General features: G+C 42.6%; 4 protein-coding genes across 4 annotated transcripts; 2 read left to right on the top strand and 2 right to left on the bottom strand.

Moving 5' to 3' along the window:
- Positions 1–2,554: 2,554 nt before the first annotated feature.
- EAF01_010713 (uncharacterized protein) lies at positions 2,555–4,692 on the top strand (the record flags this gene model as incomplete). The annotated part of the gene is made up of 2 exons (XM_038918970.1): positions 2,555–4,319; positions 4,373–4,692. The coding sequence occupies 2 exons, from the start codon at positions 2,555–2,557 to the stop codon at positions 4,690–4,692; spliced, it is 2,085 nt and encodes a 694-aa protein (XP_038765673.1).
- Positions 4,693–6,425: 1,733 nt separating this feature from the next.
- EAF01_010712 (uncharacterized protein) lies at positions 6,426–8,417 on the bottom strand (the record flags this gene model as incomplete). Its single annotated transcript, XM_038918969.1, has 3 exons — positions 6,426–7,996; positions 8,056–8,259; positions 8,309–8,417. The coding sequence occupies 3 exons, from the start codon at positions 8,415–8,417 to the stop codon at positions 6,426–6,428; spliced, it is 1,884 nt and encodes a 627-aa protein (XP_038765672.1).
- Positions 8,418–8,735: 318 nt separating this feature from the next.
- On the top strand, positions 8,736–9,593 carry EAF01_010711 (uncharacterized protein; the record flags this gene model as incomplete). Its single annotated transcript, XM_038918968.1, has 1 exon — positions 8,736–9,593. One exon carries the CDS (start codon positions 8,736–8,738, stop codon positions 9,591–9,593), a length of 858 nt encoding a protein of 285 aa, XP_038765671.1.
- A 9,999-nt stretch (positions 9,594–19,592) lies between these two features.
- Positions 19,593–21,045, bottom strand: EAF01_010710 (uncharacterized protein; the record flags this gene model as incomplete). The annotated part of the gene is made up of 2 exons (XM_038918967.1): positions 19,593–19,905; positions 19,964–21,045. 2 exons carry the CDS (start codon positions 21,043–21,045, stop codon positions 19,593–19,595), a joined length of 1,395 nt encoding a protein of 464 aa, XP_038765670.1.
- Positions 21,046–26,606: the final 5,561 nt, after the last annotated feature.

The following is a 26,606-nucleotide window of genomic DNA, read 5'->3' as shown; positions in this document are numbered from 1 at the left end:
AAGCTGTACGTGAGTATTCGAAACTAGCCTCCTAGGTACATCCATACACACGTAAGTTAAAATAGTAATTGTCGCTCCGCTGGGCCACTGCCGTGGGGGCTTCTTCGGTTCGCTCTAACAGATAGAAGAGCATTATATGGTTACTCCTCATTTCACTGCAAGCCGATTGACGAATCGACGAAACTCGAGCGCAGCAAGGACGGGGGTTTGGGGGTTTACCCCCATTAAGAGAATGTACAATGATGATGATAAATCAGATAAAGAATTGAGATTTGGCATACACAATAGAAACGCACAAATTGACAATGAAGTATGGATACTATGGCAGGTACCGGTATGTCAAGTGTCGAACTGTATAGCTGATATGTGAATGGTGTGAGTAGTGTGTGTGGTACCGGTATGTGACTCTATGAGGTATGAGTTATCTTTGAATATTCAATGCAGGCAGCAAAAGAAGGCTTCAAGGTTGTAACTTGTCACATTCAATCGATCTATACCTTTAATGGATTACATGTCCACTTTTTACCGTTCATTGGACCAACTGTTCCTTCATTCCCGCCCAACCTTAGCTTTTGCTTGCTTCTGTTAGTCCTCTTTCCTTTCCTAGTTTCATCGTGATGGAGGTCTGAACTTCAAATATATTGGTTGATCGTCATTTAGCTGCAGCTGCTTGAGACGCGAAAAGACGCCACCACACAATATTATTGGGGAATTTGATATCAAATGTGACTCTATGGAAAAGATGGCTTATTGGGAATGCAAGAGACCGTTTATCCAAGCTCCAGATTGGATGAGAGATGAAGATGAAGATGAAGATGGAGATGGAGATGGAGATGGAGATGGAGATGGAGATGGAGATGGAGATGGAGATGGAGATGGAGATGGAGATGGAGAGGGTTGATGGAAAGAATAGAAATAGAGTTTGAGGTGAGGGTATGAAGTAGGTATCAAGTGAAGGAAGAAGTGGAAAGTGGAAAGGAGAAAGCCACGAGGATCGATGGGAAAGAGGAGATGATGGAGATAAAGATGCATGTCTCTCTGCTTGTTTGAATTGTCGATTGAAGTTTGAAGGAAGAGAAAGGGTTGGTATTAGTGGACGCTGTGAGCTATTCGAACCTAGGCAAGACAATGCAGGTTGAATGTAAGTATGCAAGTCTTACTACTTGGGTATGCATGAAGAAGGGAAAGAAGGAAGGCGGCGATGAAATAGATAGAGGGATAGAATGATGGAAATTAAGTGATTGACGATGAATGGATTGATTCAGTGAAAGATTTGATGAATAGTTATATAGTTACATATATGGGATGTTGTATGTGGAAGTGATTTTGTGTGTGTTGTCTGTGATCTGTTATCATCGAGATATACTTGCTAGACAGTACGAGTATAGTACCTAACGATAATTTCCCACACCCTTCTTCTCCTTTGATCTTTGTCTTTCTTTCTTCACTCCGTCCTGCATTGCATCTTCTAGTTACTATTACTGTTACCATTACTATTATTGTTGCTATTACTTCTCATCAATTCCCAAGTCACTCGATTCACTCCAATCAAACATCCAATATGCCAACCGAATCAATCCAAACCGAATCAATCCAATCCAATCCAATCCCATCCAATCCAATCCAATCCAATCCAATCCAACACACTCAATCTCCAATCATATATAAATTGAGTTTGGTACTTGACAGGATTTGTTCAAGGGCATATAATAAATGTACCGCACTATTCGTCCCCAGACTATTGATACTGTTTCGTGCTTATCTATCCGCTTTGGAAACTTGGGGTCTAACGATAAGGCTATTATTATTATTCTTTCCTCTGCCAATTGCTCTGCCGTTGCTCTAATTATCCCCTACCTCCTACCTTCCCTTCCACCACCTTACTACTTATTACATCCACCTACTTCGTACATGCACTTATTACATCCACCTGCATCCACCTACATTCACTCACTTACATCCACCCACATTCCACCTACATCCCACCCACACCCACACCCACACCCAACACCCACACCTACATCCACCTACCTAATCCTTCGACGGACTGGAAGTTATAGTTGTCTCATATCTCATATTTTACTTTGGCTTGGGAAACCACCAAGCATTTGGGTATGTGTATATGTTTTTTTTATTACTTATTGATGTGACATTTCCCACTTCCTTTCAAGAGAAGTCAGTCAGGTATATCAAATTCTCAAATTCTCAAATTCATGAAACTTTGTTTGCATCGCATTCATTTACTGACACATATAAAATCATAGATGCTCCGAACCCGAATCCCTCACTCTCATACCAACAATCCCACCACAGCCTTATTATTATCTACCTCTCACCAATTGATTGGGCTTGGACGGTGGCATTACAACCATCACACAAACTTCCCACCAATATCAAATATCAACATTCCTCCCTCGACAACACATTTCCATTTTTGCTACAGGATCGTGGTGCTGGTTACAAACATTCCCTTCAACTATTTTCTTACATGTTGAATCTCGACCATAAACAATATTTAACCATTCCACGCTTGCAAGATTGCTTCAATTCAATAATGGCTACGATTGCTTTACCAAGACCCATTCCCGCAGGACACACGAGATCTTCTTCACCACCCCACTCACACCCTTTAACTCCCACGCTAAGCCTGGATTCCATCAATTCATCGTCGGCCTTCCCAATTCCCATTCCCAATAAACATCTACCAGTATGCCCACCAGGTCCCACTCCGTCCGAGAAACCAGATACCCCTCCCAACTCCCCACCAACCAAAGAACTTTCTTTGTCCCAACCATCAATCCTATATCCGCCCGTCAATTATAATTCACGATATGTTGAATCTTCCATAATATATGAGATTGACGCAGCGGGTGTAGCGACTGCTTTGGAACATTTAGCTGGTCAACCTCTACCTGATCCTTCTCAAGTCTTTCCGTGGTTTCATGGTCTACATCCCTCCAATCATATCCAACAAGCTTTCTTTATAGCACGGCGGCGAACCTTGCGAAGAACACCGAGATGTATTCGAGGTATAACAATTGTCAAGGCCGATGGAGATTTGACTTCCTCGAGACTGAAAGGTGCAATTACTCCTGATGAATTCTTGAAGTTTGGACTCACGACCGAATTTCAAGAAGTCGATCCCAAAGAAGGATTTTCGGTTCGAAACTTTCAAATACAAGCCGCGAAATCTGCCATGGTATCAGACATCATTGTTTATGGAGAGGATCCTCGCAATGTCGAGAGACTGGCGAGGGAAATTGCTGCTGCACAACAAGCTGTTCGCGAGACTCATTTCAATCAAGGACATGAAATATCTCAATACAATACATTTATATGCACTAGTGCGTTCAGTGAATTCGAGGAAAAGTATCCCCAAATCGTCTCGGTGGATTCTCGAGCTAGATGGACTGGGGAAGTCATGGATTTCTTTCATCAAGAGAGAGTGGAGATGTGTGCCATGACCAAAGCCTCGGAGATCGATCATAATGTTTGGTTGGGTCCAACCCCAGATGAATTCTCGGAAACTCGTCGAGCATCTTCGGGAGGGGAATTTGATATTCTCATTGAATGTAATGATCTAGGTCAAATCAATCCGCGAGGACTACAAGACATTGCAGAAGGTAGATCAAACAAACGACAATTAGGATTTCCGTCTTCTGGAATGATTCAACCACCATCCTGGGAACATGAACAAGCCGATGGAATTCTCGAAACTTGTAAATGGATATACAATCTTTCTCACGGAATTTTGCCAGAAGATGAAGATGGTAATATTGAGGTGGTCACCAAGACAAAGGAAAGAAAGATCCTGATTCATTGTACCGATGGCTACACCGAATCTACTCTCCTCGGTCTTGCATATTTCACTTATGCTACAGGTCTCTCTATCCCTAAAGCCTGGCTTGAGTTGCATATTTCAAAGAAGCGCAACTTCTTTGCATACCCGCAAGATGTCAGTCTCCTTACAACAATTGCACCTCGCCTCCTTTCTGAATCGCCTGTCCATCGAAAATCAAGCTTATTAGATATTACCGATCTTGCCAAAGAGGAACCGGAGTGGATGAAGTGCATGGATGGAAGTCTACCTTCTCGCGTTACTGATTATATGTACCTTGGGAATCTTGGACATGCTAATAATCCGGATCTTCTACGACGTCTTGGCATCAAGCAGATTTTGAGTGTGGGCGAAACTGCAACATGGAAAGATGGCGAAATGAATAAATGGGGAAAGGATAATGTAATGGTTATCCAACGGGTGCAAGATAACGGAGTTGACCCGTTAACCGATGAGTTCGGACGATGTTTAGATTTTATCGGTATGTTTTACCCTTGCGTACTACGAGAGATCGTGTGCTAATCAACCAAACAGAAAGAGGCAAACTCAACAACACAGCAACATTGGTTCATTGTCGTGTAGGCGTTTCTCGGAGCGCAACTATTTGCATAGCCGAAGTCATGCGTACAATGCATCTTTCATTTCCACGTGCTTACTGTTTTGTCAGAGCCAGAAGATTGAATGTTATCATCCAGCCACATTTGAGATTTAGTTATGAACTTTTGAAGTGGGAAGAGAAACTTAAAATGTCAGGAGGCAAATTTGGGGGAAAGTGGAAAGGCAGGGAATTGGAATGGGCGGTTATTGCGAGAGAAATTGCAGAGATGAATCGACCGTACAGTGCTGGTAGATGAGGTTGGATTGGAGTGACATCACATGGGATTGTATGGATGGATTTGGAGTTGAATATTGGGTATAATTAGTTTTGATGGGAATTTATGATGTTATGATTGGGGTCTACTTTTCTTGTTTTGGATGGATGACGAATGATGGTGGGTGGGTGGATTGGATTGGAGGACATTGGATACATACCCCCTTCTCGGTTGAAACGTTGTGGTAATTTTGGATGCGACTTTTGGTTAGAATTGGATTACGATATGATAGCGACAGATACCACATTCTTTGGCAGCGTATAGGAACGCTTGCAATTATTCTTAGGGATACTTTTAGGGACTTCAGGGAACAGGAAGTACGTGATTATACGGTGTTCGGTTTTAATTATATATTATTTTGGGTAATACATTTTGTGAACTCTGTTGATGACTGGTGATGAAGTGAAAGGATATTACTTGAAGATTAATGGTGTGGTTGTAGTACCGTCACGTTCCCTCTGATGTTGGGGGTATAGGAATACCTACCTAGACCTGCTACTACAACTCTTTCCCCAATTGCTTGTTACCATCAACCAAGATGCTAGTCTCATATCTTGTGCACTCAGTTTAAATTGCTAGAGCCTCGATCCTTTCAATTACCCATCCAAACTCCCCCAACTTCCCGGCGCCACAGCAGGGATATCCATCAGCGCGACTACCTTCACCGCTGTCCTATCCCTCCTCACATATTTTCTCTTGCGCAGCCGCAGGCGCAAGCGCAAAAGTAGAAACAGATGCAGGAATAATCCCAACCGGAAAGTGAACCAAGCGACGGATGAAGGAGAGGCATACGCCACACCGGAGTTAGCAGGGGAAACTGCAGGGGGAAGGAGGAAGGAGGGTGGAGGAGATGTGTGGTGCTGGGGTGGGGGTGTGCACAAAATCGGAGAGGGGAGAGGGGAGGAGGAGGGAGTCATCATGAGGTGATTGACGTGTTGATGGTAAATCAGGGAATGAGGATTGTAAAATCTCCCTCCCTCCCTCGCTTGTGTGAGGATTGATACTTACTTTCTTGCTGTGCAAGTACTCTCTTTTCTTGCGCCAGAACCGCATGTGGTAGGTAGTTTTTCTGGTGGTGAGATTGTATTGTATTGTATTGATATGAGATGGTAATGTCACTTTGCTTAGTTCAGTTCGGTTCAGTCGAGTATGTAGATAGATAGACAGATAGATATATAGATGCAAAGGGAGAAAATAGGACGGGCAAGGTATTGATTAGACTTATTGTAGTATACAATACGCGCTTGGTGGCAGTTAAAGTGGTGTGTGCAAGAAAACGAAAGTTTGGGTTTTGATCGACCGTCCTAATATCTCGTCTATTTCGCCCTCGTCGAGATTTTATTTCTCATCGCTACTAGATTGTTTTTCCTATGATGTGTGTAGATGTGATGACTCTGATCACCTATAGATAGCATAGGAATTGCAAAGTAATTATCAAAAAATCTATAATATCTAATCCCTTCTGATTATTGAAATCATTTCAGGTATTGAGGAACTTTAGATGCTTATTGATTCGCAGTAATTGTTTTGTGAAATTAATCATCGTAGTTTTCAGATTTTGAAAATCAGATTGGTAAATTAGATTGCAGTCCTGAATATGTGTAAACCGTGCCAGAAACATACAATTGTGATATACAGCCGAGTATTCAGTGGTTCTCGAAAGTCATTTCGTTGCTGATTTAGGTTTAGAGTATAAATTGTTTATGGACAACCTTCTAATTATCCGTATCTCTCTTCACTTGAGATCCATGATCGAATATGTCATTACACATAGACTTTTCACGCTTAGCAACCCAAGGTGCAAATCCTGGCTTGTCTGAAACCTCTCCTTTACCTTTCATCACGCGACGGACTTTGAAAGTCTTAAGGTCCTCAACAGCTTGCAGACCCAAATCTGACAGATTGATCTTCTTATACCTACACGACCACTTCACATTGCTAGAGCTAACAACCTTCACGCCCAAAGATGGTAAGCCGAGTATCACTTCCTCGCCCACAATTATGCCCCCGTGTGGTCTCCATACCACGACAGGTAGAGAATATCTCCATCTCTCTTCGCCATTCACCGTCCTTAGAAGTCTTTTTAACACCCGGTGACCTCTCTCGTCCAGAGATCGTTCCAGTTTGGGTATGTCTTCTTTATTAAAAAACCGAACAACTAAATTACCAGCCTTGGAGGACATTTCGTTGTGTATCTGAAGCCAGTATCGATTATCAAATAGAAACCACTGAGGCTTTGTTCCTGGAAGTAGCTCTGGAATAACAGTTTCATCAAGTGACGACCTGTATCTAGGTTGTCGAAATATATGCCATTCGTTCTTCCCGTGAATTTTTCGATCGACATTGAATGGCTGGAACATGATACCAGCTGTGTTGATAGTTTTTGGTTGCGTTGTGACATCAGGTAAAGGGTATATTTCTGGAACTGCGGCAGCAACCTGATTCAGTGATACGATGGAATTTGGCGTGATAGTCATGACTACACGACGGAGGAGCATAGCGGCTAAAATGGATCTGCTGGCGATATCTTGGGGAGTTGTGGAAGGTATCGAGGGGAACTCCATAATAAGAGTTCCTCGTCTGGTATCAAAGCTTAGGACTTTGCATTCTTTGATGAGCTGATCGACCTTTTGTTGCCGTGAAATTTCAACATTTTGAAGCCGAACAGAAAGATCAAGAACTCTAGATTTAGGCAAAACCGTAGGCAGACCACTATGATCATATAGATGTCGTATTGCATTCCGGTCCGTCAGGGTGGGATCGCTATTGGTATTATCTTCAAACCACTCCACGCCCAAAGACTCACATGTCGCAATAAGTCTTTCTTTTGGAAATTCAAGAAGGGGACGATAGAGAGTTATACCGCCAAACTCGACTTCTAACTGGGGCATAATCTTTAGGACACGGGATGCAGATTGATCGCCATTGTCTTTTCCAATAATATTGGTCCACTTTGTACCTTGTTTGGACTTGATAGGTAGAGCAAGTGTTATTGGGTGCCCACTTTCATGAACTCCATAAATGCCTTCACATTCTGGTATGGGAGAAGAGGGTTTGATACCGAGCAGACCAACACCCCGAGCGCCTTTCGCTAGACGCATTAGCACAGTCTCGGCTTGATCATCGGCGTGGTGTCCAAGGAGAATTGAACTGATATCAGACTTTTGACAATACTTTCCAATTGCCTGAAAGCGGTATTTTCTAGCTAAGCTCTCGAAATTGGGTAGCTGGGAAGGATTCCCAGTAATATCTTTCCATGGGAGAGTTAATATTCGCGAGGTCATACCTGTATTCAGTTTTGTATTAGGAGCTTACGGATGTACAAATCCAAAAAGAATAACATACCAAGAGATTCTAACACCCCCATAACCTTCTGAGCCTCTTCTAGACTGCCATCTCGTACTCCATGATTGACGATAACAGCTCGAAAATCGATCTTGTTAAGATGTATTGGATATCCGTCCGAAGCAAATGGTATGTACTTCTTTTTCATTTGCATACACAACGCCGCAAGGGCCATAGAATCTACCCCTCCACTCACTGCAAGTCCTATTAAGCAGTTAATATCAATCAATTGTAAAATATAGCAACTACTTACCTATAGTCCTATGACCCCGCTGGTCATGATGATAAGGAACTTGACATGGCCTTTTAAAAAGTGCATCGGCAAACTCCTTTATCGAAATAGGAAGTGCATTTTGCTTCATGGTGTTCATTCCATTATTTGATCAGCATTTCATTCTATTGATATCCACAATAATGCTTGAGAATATAACTGCTATGAAGAATGATTGTGTCGCGTGTTATCGCGTCTATTGATGCTACAGTATCAGCCCGCAAAAAGAGACGATAAAAATCTACCCGAGCTCCAACCTCAACTTTGTCATCCCAAATTCACCCCAACCATGAATTCGAAATTCATCCACCACATCTATTGTCTTCTTTGCCTCGGTACGATCCGGCTTCGGCCACCCTAATACCACTTCTTCCACGGTCCCAAATTATCCCACCCTCCTTCCGCATAAATGTCACAATCAAACTTCACCCCCGCTCTCTTAGCGGGAGCCCTCGCCGGTACCACGGTCGACCTCACCCTTTTCCCTCTCGATACTCTAAAAACCCGCCTTCAGTCTTCCGCCGGCTTCATTGCCTCTGGAGGCTTTACAGGTGTATATCGGGGAGTGGGTTCTGCTATAATCGGCTCTGCGCCTGGAGCTGCATTGTTCTTTTGTACATACGAAGCTACCAAAAGCGCATTCGCGAGACGACGAGATACCTTAAATGCGAATATACCCGGAGGTCGCGAAACGGGGAAAGCAATTGAACATATGGTTGCAGCAAGTCTGGGAGAGATCGCCGCTTGTGCTGTTCGTGTGCCTACGGAAGTTATCAAGCAGAGAGCTCAGGCCGGGCAATATTCAAGCTCCTTACTCACGCTTAAGGCGATTTTGGGACAATACAAACACATTGGGATTGTAGGAGTGTGGAGGGAACTCTACCGCGGCTGGAGTGTTACCATAATGCGAGAAGTACCTTTTACAATCATACAATTTCCTCTCTGGGAATCGATGAAGGCATATAGGAAGAGAACGAGTGGAAGAGATACTGTGAACGCAGTGGAGAGTGGGCTTATGGGAAGTCTTGCGGGTGCAGTGGCGGCTGCGGCTACCACCCCTTTGGATGTACTGAAGACGAGGATGATGTTAGAGAAGCAGAAGAAGCCGACGAAGGTTTTGTTGAAGGAGATAATAGCTACGAGTGGTCCAAAGGCATTCTTCGCAGGGATAGGTCCAAGAGTAATGTGGATTAGTATTGGAGGAGCGATATTCCTGGGTAGCTATCAATGGGCATACAACGAACTGGCTAAGGAGGTAAAGGAATAGAAGGAAATGATACATAGGGCTAAGTTACTGGTGGGGCAAATAATCGGATGGATCAAGTACATAGAGATAGCTTGGTGACCACGTAGATACCCTCCCTCTGAGAGTATGATCTCACGATCGATATGAACACAAGTGTAATACTGCCTTAATATACCAGTAGCCTACACAGCTTTCTAACGTCAGAACCAATATAAAAATTGAAGACAAGCTTGGGGGACAAAGGTGTTGTTTCTCAGGAGAATTTCACCTATATACCAACCACCTCAAACAATCGTACAGACACCAAAAGAGGGATTGTTTAGCGATACGCACGCTGAACTTCGTCTCATTGCAAGCAAGACTATATACATCCAACAACTTCTCACATACGGGTAATCAGGAACTTTAAAGACCGAATTGAAATGATACCCATTTCCCTCATCATTGCCCCAAACTGGTAAATGCAGAAAGATTATAAAGCGGGGGATCAAGCCGGAAGATCCAGTATACTCCACCCACCAGCTTTGTGCTGATATTACCTAAATTGAAAATCTATTCATTATTATCTAGCAAATTCTATGTCCATGTTCGGAAGACACAGTATTGATCACAAAATGGCTTCTTTTCTTCCGAGGCGAGCTCTAGAAATTCATCTTGGGGAAGCGAGGTGTATATGAGGGTGGTTGAATTGGCCATTACAATACTAACTGAGATGAGATGTTGGATTCTCCGGGGTTTATAAGTCGATATCATAATCAGACTGCTCAAGTGAGTTTTGGGAAGAACTAGTTGATTGGTATCTATCAACATCAAAATTGAAGTTCATTCCTATAAGTGCGGCCAAGCTTCACTGCCGTTACTTTTCGACCTCCTGTGACGACAACAACGTATAGCCACCTTATCACTTCACGATCACCGCCATCAAGAGCATTTGTAATCACTATACCCACAGTAAGAGGGTGATCGCACATACATCTCCGCATATTCTGTTCATGAAAAAATGGAAATCGGTTGCCGATATGTGGGAGAATATTTCGCTTCCAGCTGGAGCTTCTTGGAAGTTATGAATGGTAGTCATCTGTAAGTGTTTACTAATCAGGTTTGTAGTTTATGAGAATCACATCGTTCATGTTAGCCCCGATATTTCAGATCATTGATAGACTGTAAAAAGATAAGATGCGATCTATACAACGCATGAGCCAACCATGTTTGCCTTCTGGAGCTGTGAATATTGGTTTATTTTCTCTGGAAGCTGGTGGTTTGGTATAGCAAGATAGGATATAGCTTTTAGTATAAGCTAGGTAAAACAAGAGAGAGCTTGTTTATGTAAGAATTGAGGCCCCGGCTTATCACACACCACCCTTTTTTGTGACAAAATCCTCACAAAAATACTGTTTTTTTATATAAATTAATTATTTTCATAATTCTTTAATTATTTAAAGAATTGATTTGAAAATTATATATATAAGAAATAATTATATAAAGAATATTCGATTGAAATAGTTCCTTGAAATTATAAAAATTAATAAAGTTATAAGTTTTTAAAGTTGAAATTTTTCAAAATTTATAATATATAACACTTTTTCTATATAAAAAAACCACTTTTTTTCAAATTTTTAATACTTTCAACTTTAAGAATCTATAACTTTATCAAAAAAAAATGAAGAAAAATATTTCATTTGTTTTTTTGAATCATTTTAATAATTTTCAATTTTATATATCATTTTTATAAATTTAATTTGTAAATTGATTGAATTAATATATAGTTTAAAAGTTGAAGAAATGAGGGTCTTTGATGTGTTTTCGTTTAATGTGTGATAAGCCAGGGCCTAAACTCTTATATAGAGGTCTTCTTTTCCCTAGGACAAGCCATATAGTATCTATTTCCTCCGAAAGACCACACGTTCCCTTTCCTAAGAACTGTTTAACGCTCAAATATATTCGCATGCTTAGTATTTTCGCGGGGCATCTACGAGATCAGAGGGCTTAAGGCCTCCCTTCTGAGTGATGCAATACTAATGCAATGACTCTGCTATCTATATCCCATGTATTCAACAATTTCTTTGAGTCCGAAGCATAGGTTATGATTTCTAATAAACAAAACCACGACCTAAAATAGGCACATATTGTAGTACTGGCATGCCGAACGCAAATGCATAAGGATGACGAGGGCGATCAGTTCCCACTCAGCAATAGAACAGCTCTGGAATTTGCATTATCGAGTCAACGAGATGAGCATGAGGGCAGAGAAAGAGATACAGAATTTGATGTAACGATACTCAAAGCCAAAGATTAAAATGAGACTCGTAAGCTTCACAGATTTTAAGATCCGAATGACTTTACGAGTATACAGCCATTCTATTCAAGAGTAGCAGAGAAGAGAGTATTATCGTCATCATCCTCGCTACTATTCCCCAAACTCGGGTTCTTTTGGCGAAGATATACACCCCCATTTCTGGGAGCCGAGATACTATTCTCAGCAATTTCAGACGAGGAACTGCATATTCTACACGAGAACCAGTGTTTTCAAGCAAAACTTTGCAGAAACCCTAGTCCCTCTCCTGATCGCCACTTTGAACATGTTCTCTTTCGCTCTCGCTCCTTAGGCAGCACAATTCGAACTGTCGTAGGTGATTCCAATTTTCGATAATACGACATCATCACTTATAGCGAATTTTGAAAGAATGGAAAAGTTTACCCATCGCCGACCAAATTCCGAAGTCGGGCTTTAACAGGTCTAGGTAAGTTTTCTTGTTACTCTCAAGGAGTCTAGTCATAATCTAATCTCGACTGTTAGTTTCGATGCTCTAAAACAATTGCTTTTACTTTTATAAGCTCATGATGTCGAAGAGACTAATTAATAAAAACTATTGATCTAAAATAGTTCCAATATTTGAAAGGGTTTGAATAGTTCAACGTTGTTGATTGTGACATTGCAGTCCGACCTACTGGATACTCTGGGCAAGTACTTTGCTATCAAAATACTAATCCTTCCACGCTGTACCCGACTATTTCTCACCATGACAGTCCACAAACGTGTGAAATGTACACTAATAGTAAAGCCAAATCCAGGGGACATTGCAGAAGTCAGCGTACCATTCGTACCTCGTGCATTGCATAGACCCAACTTCGCGGAAGCGAAGATTACATTGTATTGGGTACATATTCTTCTGATAAGATCAAGGCCTTGAGCTCCGGAACTCACATGTAGACTTTCTATCTTCCCCGAGTGCCTATCGTATAGTGTGGTTCGTTGATATGTATGAACTAGGTACTTACATAAACCGGAGGGGTTTGTAGATTGTTGCCTACACCGGCATCTCACTGCCTGTTCTCGGGCAAGGAAAATTGGCAACCTTTCGAATCATTATCTGGATAACGAAGCACACTTGATGCAGCTTATTTTTCTGAAGAAATGAAAAGCTTCAGTGAGAGCCGGGAGTGGTTCCGGTGCTTCCCCTGTGAACGAACAGAATCTAGATACATTGTTGGAAGCCTGATTGTGAGACGAGCCAGCACGATAAGAGACAGCTTTTACCAGTTTACATGGAAATGTATGATTATTATTTTTGGGAATATTTGCGAAATTTATGGTGTTGCAGAGTGGGTGTCGCGCAGCTTTTGTCCTCTGTAATCCCGTGATCAACAGCCAGTCTTTACCATGCTGCACCGAATTGAAACAATCTGGGACTCTACTAGGCATGTGGTAAACATATCACTCTATGCCCTTGTATTGAATGATTGTTTTACTTACGCTGTATGTAATACTCACATGGTATTGGATGCGTATATGAGGTGTCTCGGAGTAATTCCGTTGCTTTTCTTCTCGGCGACTACCAGCCCATCGACTTAACTTACCGGCGACTTCGGTGAGACTAACGGGGTGAAATTTGTATTCTGACACAGTTCAGCTTTATTTGAGTGATGAATGTCTACAGGGTCTCGACATATCGGATCGCATAACGGGGCACTGGCTTGGAGGTAGGTGCGAATGGCTACTTGATAGGCTACAGCTGGAGAACCGTTGGACAATTCAAAATGAGGAAGCACGTAATAAGTGGCAAGAAACCACTCGGGTCATATGAGTAGAAGGATTTCATTCATGGATGTTCGGCTGATAAGGAGAGGCTAGACTGGGGCAACTCGAGACACTGAAATTCTAGTCAGCCTGAGCTGTTATTGGTTGAACAAACGACTTCCAATGTTGCAGCGGAACCAAACTAGTGAAAACCTCATTGTCTGGATTTGAGCAGATGATTTGAAGCCAAAGCAGATTTGTGTTGAAGATGATTCGCTCAAAAAGCAGCTACATAGGATCTCTCCTCGGCTTCGCATTGGGTCGTCTAAGTTCAAGATACAGAATAGGAAATGAACCGAGAATTTTAGTAATATTCATTAGGAATAGTAACATTCAAGACCCAGAATTGGCTTATGACTCCTGATGCACTGCTGATGAGTCCCAAACAAGCAATGGCTGAAACTTTCCACGAGTGCAGATAATCCTTGGAAAACTAAAGAGGCACAATATTAAAATCTTTCTCCTATTGGACAGACCATTTCTCTGGAAAACTGAAATTTAAGGCCCCTTTCCATTGTTTATCTCATTGTGCAGTTTTTGGGGCCCAGAATGCTTTTTGAAACAAGAGTGTCCACTTGGTCTCTAAAAATATTCAGATGCACATCAACACTGGCATATACGATTTGGTGTGTGTGTGTAGGTGTTCCACCGGCTGCATAATGCTGGAAGATCTTGTTTGACTTGCCGCGATACTCCACTTGGAGGGATTTGTTAGGCGCTGAAGATGCGCAATCACTGGGACTGCATATGGCGTGTAGCCATGGGCTCTACTGCCATTTCAGTGCAGACTGTGCCTCGCGGAACGGAACGATGCTGTGAGATCTTTGGTAGAGATATTTTTAGGATTCTGCGCCGCCTTAACTGGCTTCGATCTAAAAACGATCATTCTTTGAAGAACCCGAAGAACCCGACGGGGAATTCAACTCCGAAATCATTCCGAGTGCGGAATTATGAAATTAGAGGTATCAAATATATAGATTGGTGATAATGATAGCTATTATCTTCTGATGAACAAGGAGAGATCTTCTAGGTAGCTTATCCGGAAATGCATGACAACGTAGCTTAGGTAGCAGTGGTGAATGATGCTTGAAGTCAATCAAGTGGAAGGATACTTGAAGGAATCGATGATCGAAGGGTTTGATAGGTGTGATGGGTGTGATGGAGGGGCGGAAGTCGTCTAACTTTGGTGGCTCATTGCTCCTACCAGAAGGTTGACCAGGTTTCTGAACCTTGCAGAATAACAAGAGCGTGTCATCCACGTTTTCTCAAAACGTGTTTTGGCAGATTTTAGTGTACGTAAAATTACAAGCAGACAAATGTATAACGACTTAGCAAGGGGAATAAATTGGCTCTCTGGGGCTTTGTCGACACATGAAACGATCTTCAACTGTTGAAGACTTTTCTACAGCTCGCACTGCCGCATTCTAACTACCAACCTTAGGTGGAGAATTTCAGCGCAGTGCGTTCGTTCGTACACACGAAAGGTACATCTTGAATATCAAGCATTATGTAAGGCTAGTGGTTGATCATGTGGGGGCCAAGGCAGATAGATGTATATGGGGCTGTCGGCTTAGATCATGGGTTATAGAATTCTGGTCCGCATTTTAGATGAGATGAGATGAGATGAGACAAGATCAAACCCCCGTCAGCCAGTCAGCTTTTGATAGTAGGCATTGTTGCTGTGCGAATCAAACAACTGCCGTTGTCCTATATCGATGTGTGGGATTATTTGTGAGATTGCTTACTTACATTGCAGTTCGTAGACTTGACCAATGAGAAGGTGTCCCGCAATATCCTCCCAACATGCCAACAATACACAATAGAATTGATGCATAGTAAGAACTAGATAATCAGCCAATGTGAGTGGTGACCATAGAATGGACATTGGTATAAGAATAGAAAGACGTAATGTAATGGGCTGGAATGAGACTGGGTGTAATGTAGTAATGGAACGGAGAATGCCCCGAATTAGACGATGGGTGTCTTAGCGTCGGGGAACAATCACCCCGATATTCAGTAAGAATCACAGTGGTTTTCTCGTTGCCCATGTACAACATAACATTTCAAGCACACACACCTTCTATTTTGAATGAGATGATCATGAGATATGACATAATATCAAGGGAATAAGTCCGAATAGTTTCTTGCTATCTACTGAGGAAACTTGTTGATACGTTCTGTGAAGTCGGCCAAGACACGACCCATGATTGCACAGTTATCTTTCCATTTTTTCACCTATTCTCAACCCAAATCTATAGAGAGAGATGATGCACGTTACATCTCGAACCCAGGTATCGTGTAGTACCCAGTACTTTGTTAGAAAGGAGTTACCGAAAGAGCACCACTAAAGTAACTTTTGCAAGGTCCTCGTATATTATTAACCATTTACTACTCGGCGGGGGAAACGGATGGAGAGTGTGATGGTGGACACTTGAGATTCGAAGTGAGATCAATTATTTTTTACAAAGGTATCTAATACTCATCTGAACGATCACAACCCAGTCCTCGTCTATCATTCTCCATGATTTTTTACTTGCCACTATCAATCGAACGATATATCCCGTTGATACCCTGAGTTCTCCACTATCGTCCAGAACATCATGGATGTCATTCTGGGATTGTTTTTAGCGTCATAAGGAAGAAACAAGCTCAGAGGAGATTAATAGCAGGCATCAACGATGATCTCCCATAGGAGATCAAAGCGTCTATCGCAAGATTCAACTACTAGGCGAGATGCTCTTGATTGTAGCCGCCATTTAGTAGCGTACCATTGCCGTGATATCCGTTGCGATATCATCTGGTTAGATTACTTCTTGGCTTGTTGGCTTGTATAATCGGATCTCAACCTCCAAGGACGTTTGTTTCAAAAGCTTCTGAAACCTTCAATCAAGAACAACACAGAAATAGCGTTCTTCGCAGTACTCGGCGTAGCGCCATTCTTTCGGAGTGTGGGTGAAAACGCAACCCAATGTACGGAAGCGAAGTACACCACAGTACGTACCATCATAACAAGCAGGATATCGGACAACGTTGCCACGAGCATGATAAGTAAAAAACGGGCCAGAATGTAACGGTTGTACATGCATCATGTATGACAATCATGGGTCATGGTTATCATGAATTTGGTGGCTCCCTTGTGCATAGATGTGAACATCCTAGTTCAAATTACATTTCATGGTATTACTCCGTACAATTAGCCTCGTCTATCAAGAAGGGACTCCACGGGAGCTCCCCTTATCAATTGCATCTCGATGTGCAAATGATCAACATTGTCAGCCGAAACTAGCCATGTTGACGGCCAGCAGTAGAACCAACATTACATTTGACATATCTAACAAATCGAAAGACAACACATCAATCTTAGGGTAAAATGCGCGCGCTTAAAATACCAATACTTCCCCTGCCGAGAACACGCGCAGCCATCTACCCCGTCTCCGACCGGACCGGTTTTCATTGCGGGGTTAACTTTTGGCCCCTTGGTTTTGAAAGACGCAAGGGTATGCGTCCTATTTGAAATTTAGCCTTCCGACCAATGACCATCTTTTCAGCAACCAACAGCTTGGATTTTCAGCCAATAGATGGCCAATCCATTCAAGCGGTATCGATGCCAGATTTATAGTCATTACCGTGTAAGCACCCTTCAAAGCAACAAAAAAAAACGTATGATCAACCCACAAGGAGAGGGGACATGCCCTGATCTTTTGCTCTTACCTTCTTTATTCGCTCTAGTCGGTCCAAAATCATTTCCCATCTGATATGTTGTTTCTATTTCCAATTTCTCATCAAGTCATGGTAATACATCTACTTGTACATACGGCAAGTACCTTTGTTCCTCCCCGGCCACCACTTCCCAGTCACTTTTGCCCTGCTGATACCCCTGCGATTCTCGCTTACCGCACACCCTCCAATCCAACCCATCGACCCGGCATAATGTTCTCCCTTTCTTACTTACATCTCCACCCCTACCCTAGCATTCATATATTCGTGAGCTATTCATATTCGATCATACCTAAGTTTTGTACCCACTAGCCCCATCATATAAGTCAGCAGTAGCCTCATTTCGTACCTGCCGCCCTAATCACATCCATCATTCTAAGCAGCAATGACCATGGTTCCATTGAACCTAGCGATTAGATAGTTGAGTAGCCAATAAGCTAAATCACATCCAGTTTATATCTAATAGCCCAAGCTTCTTACCAACAACCACACAACGAAATACAAATAATTCCCATCATGTGAATAATTGAATTCCGAATTCAGAATCATGTCCCCAATCGGGATTTCACGAGGTGCCCAATGATCTTGAGAGAATGGAAATTTATTCCAACTCCCGGTACGATAACCCAGACAGCTGAAAGGGGCATACATGATACACCATCTAATTCGCAATGCAAAATCGAATAGGTCCACCGAGAGAACTCAAAACAAGGCAAACGAAAATTCCATAATGGTTGTTCAGGTAAGGCAAATAATTCAACTCAGGTGTCAATTCAAAACGAACTTTTTGTTTTTCTATGTCATCTTATCTCATCTATTTGATCTGTGCAACTAACAATCTCTAGATTGTAATTCGGCTCCCAGCTTCAACTCGCTTGTAAACATCCTTTCCCTTCACTAAATTTTTTAGCAGTTGCAAAAGGCGGAAAAATAGAAATCTCTCTATGTAGTGTGCCATATCACATAACTCAGCTCTGATTCATACATATAGTAAGGAAAGAAATAAAAAATAAAAAATAGAGATTGATATCAAAAATTGAAGAGATCCAGCATTCATCATCATGTTTTTTCCATCCAATGCCATTAGCCCAATCCCATGTTTCTCGTGCCGTTTAAAATCATCTCGCTTCCGAATCCATCGCGCATATTCCCAAATGAATGCATGACCTTGGCCTTGCCTACCAAAGCCCAAGCCGTTTTTCTTTTCATCCATCAATCCATCCATCATCCTACCAACCCTTTATTTCCCAGTGCCGACCGACCGTTTGTGTGATGTTGTATCCCGCTGATGGCGAGATTATAGAATTTGAAAAGGGTATTCGTACGCAGAAGAAAATATAAAAAGGGTGAACAAAAGAGAAGTTAAAAAACAAGATTGCCAAAGAAGAAAATAAAACGACCAAAACAATTAGTTGATGGACAACATCGAGATCCCACTCCCAAGAAGATCCACCCAACTGTTTGTAAAAGTACATGTGATGAATTGATATTGAAAGCGACCGAGGTTCGAATCCAAACCATCGGGATTTCGCAAATCTTAAATTGCAAACCCAAAAAAAGGGTGGAAAATTTCCCCAAAATGACACCGAGTATAATCACAAACCGCAAAGCAACGCAACACAACCAAGCAAGTAGGAAAGGGGGAAAAGGGAACAGTTGACCCGATGCAATGCAAGGCGAGGCAGCCAGCATCACGACTGCACCTCCCAATGGACGCGTGAACGAGCGCTCAGCATTCATCTCCCAAATCTCGCATTCGTGCGGCCAGTCGTGCATCGTACACCCGGTTGTGAAACCATCAGCGACACCCAACCTAATGATTTTTCTTTGGCGTAGGAAGAAATGTAATGGTTTGGATTTGAACCGGAAGAATCTTTTAGTGTGGTAGTTTACATGCGTAATGAATAGTGCGGTGGTACAATATGATACCAAAAATGCAGGTTCGTGCTGACATCTGACATCCGCGTATGCACGTCGTTTTTTTTTCTGGAATTATTCATTTATGATTGATGACTGATGATGACTGATGAGTTTGAACCGACGAGCTGAGCTATCGAAAGTCTAGGTGACTTTTTTTCGTATTTTTGCAATATCCCGTGTAAGGTTCTGATGAAAATGAAAACGGTATGAAACATTCTTCAAATCCTCTCGAAAATTTGGTATCCTTCTCGTCGTAACTGTTCCCAAATATCCTCCCTTGCGCCAATCAGTAATGATGGTAAAATCTACTGAGTATGCCATATAGGCTCATGATTATGATGTTCCGAGCTTGTCGTCATTAGATATGGACCCCCTGATGAGGCTGATGTAAGCGGGCTGACCATAGTATCATGAGGTACATGACCGGAGCTTCCGCTGTGTGGGGGTGATGAATAGTGGGAGTTCTGAATGTAAGATGGATTTCGTACCATCTGATCTGGATGGGGTGGAAGCACTAGCTTTAATGTATCCATGGCATCGTTGTCCATAGCGTAGTTCTGAGGTCTGAAATCAACAGTTTCGATATCAAAGCGTTTAGAACAACCATCTTCCATGTGTCTATTGTAGTTGTTAGTTTGTGGGGACAGTGAGGATATAGAGTAGGAGGGAGGCGTACCTTCTCAGTGTGTCTTTCCTTGCAAAGTATCTGCTGCAATAGTCACATTTATGATTTCGTTGCTTCATGTGAACACTCTGGTTGTGGCGTTGAAGGTCTGTCTTCCGCACAAATTTTTTGGTACAGTTGTCCACAGTACATGGAAATGGATACTCTCGGTCTGCATCATGAGTTTCTAGATGCGCCTTGTAATTGTAACTACGACCGAAAAGCTTTCCACATCCTTTAACGCGACATTGGAAGTTTGCATCTTCCTTGGTGGTGAGCTTTCGAGGTCCCCTGGTCCTTGCTACTACGCTTGGACGTCGAAAATCTTGTGATGGTGATCTATCCTGACTTTCGGATCGTCTGTCATAAGTCGGGATTTGCAGAGCCGAGAATGGTGGCAAGTCAGTGGAAGTGTATTCAACCTTTTGTCTCCATGGTGATTGGTCGTAGTATGAAGTCTCGAGGGTTCCTAGATAAGTGTTCGTCGCACCCACATACTGACTGTGGCCATTGTGAGGGGAGCCTAGTGTGAAAGAATCACTATTTGGAGCATATTCTGGATGGTCTTCCATCTTGATACGTGGAGTATAAGAAGGTATTGATCGTGCTTGAGTAAAGATCTCTGAAGGTGGTGCAGAAGACAGTGAAGAGCGATGAGAGGTACTGCTGGAGTGAAGTGGAGAAGCTGGAAGAATGGATGTTTCGGTAGTTTGGGAAGTAGTATATATATCAGAAGTAAAAGGAGCTGATACTGCCGGATTATAGGAGGCAAAGGGATCATACTCCGCGGAAAGGATGTTAGGTGTTGATCTTGATGACCTGGGCGAATCACGGTGTTGTAAAGGCGTATCTGCCCAGTGGTTGGTGGTCATAGACGATGAGCCTCCTGATTCTGAGCTAACATCCTGATTGTCCATTGCTGGTGGAGATCCTGGAATAGAGCAAGAATAGAGTCCTAAGCCTTGAATAGAATCCGTTGATCTGTACCTCGAGTCACTTTGAGCCGGTGAAGGATATTCAAAGAGTGGCTGTGAGTTGCCTGAGAATGTGAAAGGCGGTGTTGGGGAACGAGTGGATTGAGGTGTCAACTCCATAGTGTTTATAAGAATAGAGACGAGATATTAGGAGAAGGAGAGAAGTGACGGAAGGAGCAAATAGCTAATGTAACAGTTGGAGGCTAGAAGTGTGACTCGAGTGAAGGCTTATGGTGCCAGGTACTGATAGATCACGACTTAGAGATGTGTAATAAAAATCCCTGAAATTTGATGTGATATTTCATGCAGAATCTGAGGCGATGACTATGGAGAACGAGGACTTGGACCGTGGCGAAGATAAACCTGAAGGAATTGGGAGTCTGGGGAGCTTTGGGAGTGATATCCAGCAGGATGTGAAAGGTTAAAGATGCAATATGAAGCTACAAGAATAGCTGAAATTCAAATACTAGGAAGATTGAAGGATGTAGGGTGGTAGATGAACTGTATATTTCTTGTTCTTTCGAGGAAGATAAAGGAAGACCACGAGCATCTAAGTATTGCAAGGCAGATTTCCAAGAGTTGCCGTTCTTTTCAATAAATATATATAAATATAGCGGCTTTAATGGGATGCTGCAACTCACCAGGGTTGCGGCAGTCTAGGTTGGCAGACATAACTAGTCAGAAAATGAAGCAGGGGGGTTAAACCCCATGGAAGTTCAAATCGGTGGTACCCCTGTCGTATAAGCCAACCGCAGGAGACGCACTGGTCGAGGTCCGATATAAAGGTAATAAAAAGTTACTCAGAAGCAAGGATATTTTGCTGACTCTGCTCTATTATAACGGCAAGTAGGTTGAATAAATTAGGTTAAGAGTGGAAAGTAATATGGGGAAGAGCAAGTGGAGGTTTTGTTATTGTATGGGGCAAGTTAGTATAATCGAAATGACTGTATGATTTTTTAGTTCCTCGTTTAGAAGAGCTAACGACCCCAAAGATTGTTTGAAGCTGCAGCTGAAAAAGTAGAATGTATTTAACTGACTGGAATTGGTATTTCCAACAGAAGGTTTGCGAGACAACACTTCAAGTTGCTACATTTGATGGTATAGAGCAGGCTCAGGGGTCCATTCGTCCCAGGGTCTTGAGGAAGAGGACAAAATGAAAGACTAAGCCTTGTCATTGTTGTCAGATAGATCTGACAACGATTGGTTGTGATATGATATGAGTATCTTTTTTGGGCCATCTCGTAATTTGATCCCGTTTAAAGTGAGCGCTGAGGCCGTTGACTGACCTGGGAATGTGCTCTCCAATGTTGGGATATCTTTCACCATCAGATAATGTGGTTCTTATCCGTAAGGGGTCCCGCTACGACACCACGCTCAATTTTGGGAAGTTCGCGAGAAACTCAGGGACGTCTAAGTAAAAGTATCTGACTCCACCATTACCCTTACCATGTACGGAAGATCCGTACAATACTTCCTAAGAGTCGATCGTAGAGTAGATATTTCTCATATCCCGGATGTATGATCGTACCGGAACCGGAACGCTGTGTGGACCAGAGATAACATGGTTGCCCTGTCGGAAAGCACGTTGTTAATGGAACTCGGATTTGTATTTGATATTTGCAACCCAGTGTTTCAAGAATCATCACTCGAATCAATTAGTAGCTGGTCATGGGGAATAGCATTCTAGAGGGCAAACGTGTTGGATGACTGTACTCCGAGTCTCCGCAAGGGAAGGTTACTAGCAAACACGCTGCAAGAATTAAAAAGACATAGGGACCGTTCTAGCGTCTGAAAGCTTATAATTGTTTTTTTACTTGTCCACTAATCACTTCCATTATCTCATCCACATATTAATTGGTTCGAGACTAGGTAGCTAGGTGCCAGGTGGTATCCTTTGCCATTGACGCGCAAAATCACCAATTTACCCGCTATTTGGGTATTAAAATCAGATCAATCTTACTTTTTCAACCAGTCATTCAAGACATCCCCAACCAAATGCGAGAGGGATGACGATAAAAAAAAGCGCGCACAGCCTTGAGTAGTTCAGTAGCGACGTTGGAACTTAGGACAGTAGGAAACGGCTATTAGGATAGGCCAGTAGGAACCACACCCCAGATAACAAACAGCACTATAACAATATTCTAAGGGTTCAGGGCTGTGCGGTACGGTACTGTACTTTATTATGGCATTTCTGAGTGGACCACATGTTTAGACCCGCAGTTAAGTCTGGTCAGATGAATGAAAATAGGGAACTGGGGAAATCAGCATGAAAATAATGCCTTGCTAGATACATCATCGAGGCCGGGCTACAGAATGGTCGATCGGTCGTTCTACTTGTTGCAATGCGTTACGTTACTTTAGCTTTGTCTACTTGCTTGCTTTCGTGTTATTCTTGGGCCATCGAGTCGAGATCAAGATTGATACTTTTTTCAGATAACAGTCGGAGATTCGGCTGCCTGCAGATGGGAGAAGCATACATGTTTTTGGAAACAGATTGTCTCGGCTGCCTCTGTCCTAGATAAGATTAGTATGCATTTGAGAGTTCTTGAGAGTTGAAGCAGCATTAGATCCTCCACTTCCGGTTTAGCTGCAATAAAACTCGTTGGAAAATGAGGCCACTCAAGCCACTGTACTTTGAATATTTTGTAACTGGCAGGTTACCGAGCATGACCCTGAATGGCTATGTCTTTTGACATCCTACCAACATAGTTGAGGGAAAGCTCGTTTAGGTCGATTTGCGGGTGTGCTTGATCAGTGCATCAGAGGGCTTAGACTGGCTCGAGACTGGTACAACTATCAGTGATCTTGGCTGAACAGCATGATTACCTCAGTCTTTCACTCTATCTACTCCTTGTGGAACGATTTGCGGATTGTCGTTGCATCATAGAGCCAGTTCTTTAGTACATTTGCTTCCCTGCCGATGCCCTTCATGAATGCAATAGGATGTAACTCATTTTCTTTTCCTTCATCCCAATTACTTGGGTCCGTATATTCGTACTCTCGATCCAGTCAGAAGCCCAAGTTTGCAACCGAGTTCATAGGGCCAGTTGTTCCCACATACATGCTAACTAGCCTGCCTTGCCAATCTAATTATCGACCGTGCGAATTCTTGGTCTAGGCTAACAAGCATGTAGATCTTTTTGGGACCGGATGGATACATATAACTTTAATGATCGGACCGCACTCTATTAAAAAAGAGGCTGTTGGACCGAAATGACAATTTTCCACTTTATTAATAATAATGATCAAATCCCGACCCATGGAAACCAAACGGTGAATGCCATATTACCATGTGTGGAATCCAACATTTAGTTGACTAGATGTTCATCTTATCTGCGTATCCGCTCATCTAATCCCATTTTCGGAAATGTCTAAATTTGACCTACCGCAATGAATGTGATGATGATATACAAGATGTCAGACAGCCCAAGACACATCAAAAGCCTTCTTACACCTAGCCATGGAGTCGATCTCGTTTCAACAACCACACTCCTGGTGCTCGTCTTCTGGGTAAAGTAAAAACCACGAGAGATCGTCTCGTCTGCCTGTGCTCCACGAGAAAATGTCCACACACCCATACTGATCTAGCTGCAGACCCTAGCTGTTGTAACTTGTAACTGAAATTTCGACCCTTGTAAGTTCGTCCCAAATAAATCCCATAGGTTGAGATTGGCTGATAGCCGGATGTGTTTTTCCTGCGACAGCGCTTAGATCCCTGAAGTTTTCAAACCCGACTGGCCAGTACAAGCAGGAGAGTAGATGGAGGGAGACGAGGGGGAGCAAAACCAAGTTTTGGGGCCGTCCGATGTTGTGTGATTGTGGGAGAGATGCAGATGCACATTTACACGCGATGCAATGCAATGCTACACTCTCCCTTGGGTAGATTATTCTGTACAAAGTGACCATACATACGTGAAAATCCCTCCTTGTCATGCATATTTGTTTGTTTGGGAATAATGAATAACATCTATATTTATCAATGATGGATCTGGCATTCGCCCCAGCCTATTCGAAGTGATAACGGCCCCATGACCGGCACCTTCTTCGTGAGGTCGAGAATAGACTTGAGATGATCATATGCTAACGATGCATCACACATTCCCTGCTTGTTTGATGACTCTTTTCTTTTTTTGTTGTTTTGGCTGGCCTTGATACTGGAATTCAATACTTTGATACCGCAATTCTGCCTTGAGGAGGCAGACTTCGCGGTTAATGATCAGCCTCTACTCAGGAATCATGTAAACGGGGTTCGATACCCTGGACGTGCAGGTAAACTGCGTAGGAACCACGAGAGAGAATCATCCAATCATATTAATCCCAAAACCCCCATAAGTAATTTTCTACACGCAATTTCAGAATTCTATCTGCATTCCGCCGAGGCTGTGGTGGTGCTTCCATCTCATTCTCTCAGTTCCGAAAATCCTCCCCTGAATGCAACATCATCTACATAGACAGAATAAATCACATGAACAGTAACATCATCATCATCATAACAACAGCAACCTCAATTTCTAAGAAAAAATCTAAAATACAAAGTTCTCCTTGGGGCTATCAGGATTCTAAATCCACCATCCAATCAAATTTAATCCAATCCAGAATTTTCCCTATCAAATCACCCACATCAAAGGATTCGAAACAACACTGTACCTACATACTGCTGCGAATTCGTACAGAAATTCATAAGAATGCCAAATATGCTCTATCTGTCAACGAAAATCCCCCTGGGTAACATATCTGAACGCAACTCAGCCTAGCACCCATCAGTTCAATCCATCTCTATGCAGTAGGTAGTTCTCTGCGGTGAAACTCCTTCCGGAAACGTTCTTCTTACGCCAAATGATCATCTAAACTTAAACGAAAGGATTCACATTCTTGCGCAACCACGCCAATAGCCTCAAGGCCCATCGCCACCACCGAATAATCCTATCTACCACAAAAGCAGGCGATGTACAATCTGTCAGGGTCTTTCTGCAAGGTACGGTGCCTACATCGTGTATTCGTATATCGTGCCCTGAAACGTGATCCAATGTATAGTATTATCTACGCGGCGCTTCATCCTAATTCATCCCATTTCATCTCATCTCATCTTACCTCATTCACTTGCCACAAAAGGCCTAGACAATGAATAATCTGGGGACGCTGGATTTTGACCATATACGATCCACTCTAAAATCCACACATCTAACCAGGACTGCATTGGCACAGACAGGTACGGAGGGATTGCACTCCTGTCCTATCCGTCGACGATTCAAATTTCATGCAGCAAAACCCGTGCCTATTACTGAATCCTTCTCGCGCGAAATACTCAAGCAAGCCCTATTCTACCGCTCCACTCCATTCCAGCCTAGGTAAAGGTGGTTGAACCATCCTCCGTGTCAAATTCGCTTTTGTAAGTGAGACTTGTCAACCTACTGTATTTGGCTGAAAAACGATCAGAGTTACTAGGTATGTGGAGAAGGTAGCATGTTATGAGAACGGGATGAAATTTTAGTGATATTTGTTATTAATTTTTACAGTCAATGAGATGAGAGACGGCTCGTAAGCTTGGTCAATAATTTCCCTCCTAGTACCGAAAACGACCGACCAGAAACACCTAACATAATGCTGAGAGTTTTAAAGACTGAAATCAGAAAAAGCACGCTAAAGCTTGATAAAAAAGAACGCCATTAATCATACACCCT

This window comes from Botrytis porri, assembly GCF_014898465.1.
Source record: "Botrytis porri strain MUCL 3234 chromosome Unknown BPOR_017, whole genome shotgun sequence".
NCBI lineage: Eukaryota > Fungi > Ascomycota > Leotiomycetes > Helotiales > Sclerotiniaceae > Botrytis > Botrytis porri.
The sequence above is the reverse complement of the archived record's forward strand: the minus strand, read 5'-3'. Positions and strand labels throughout refer to the sequence as shown.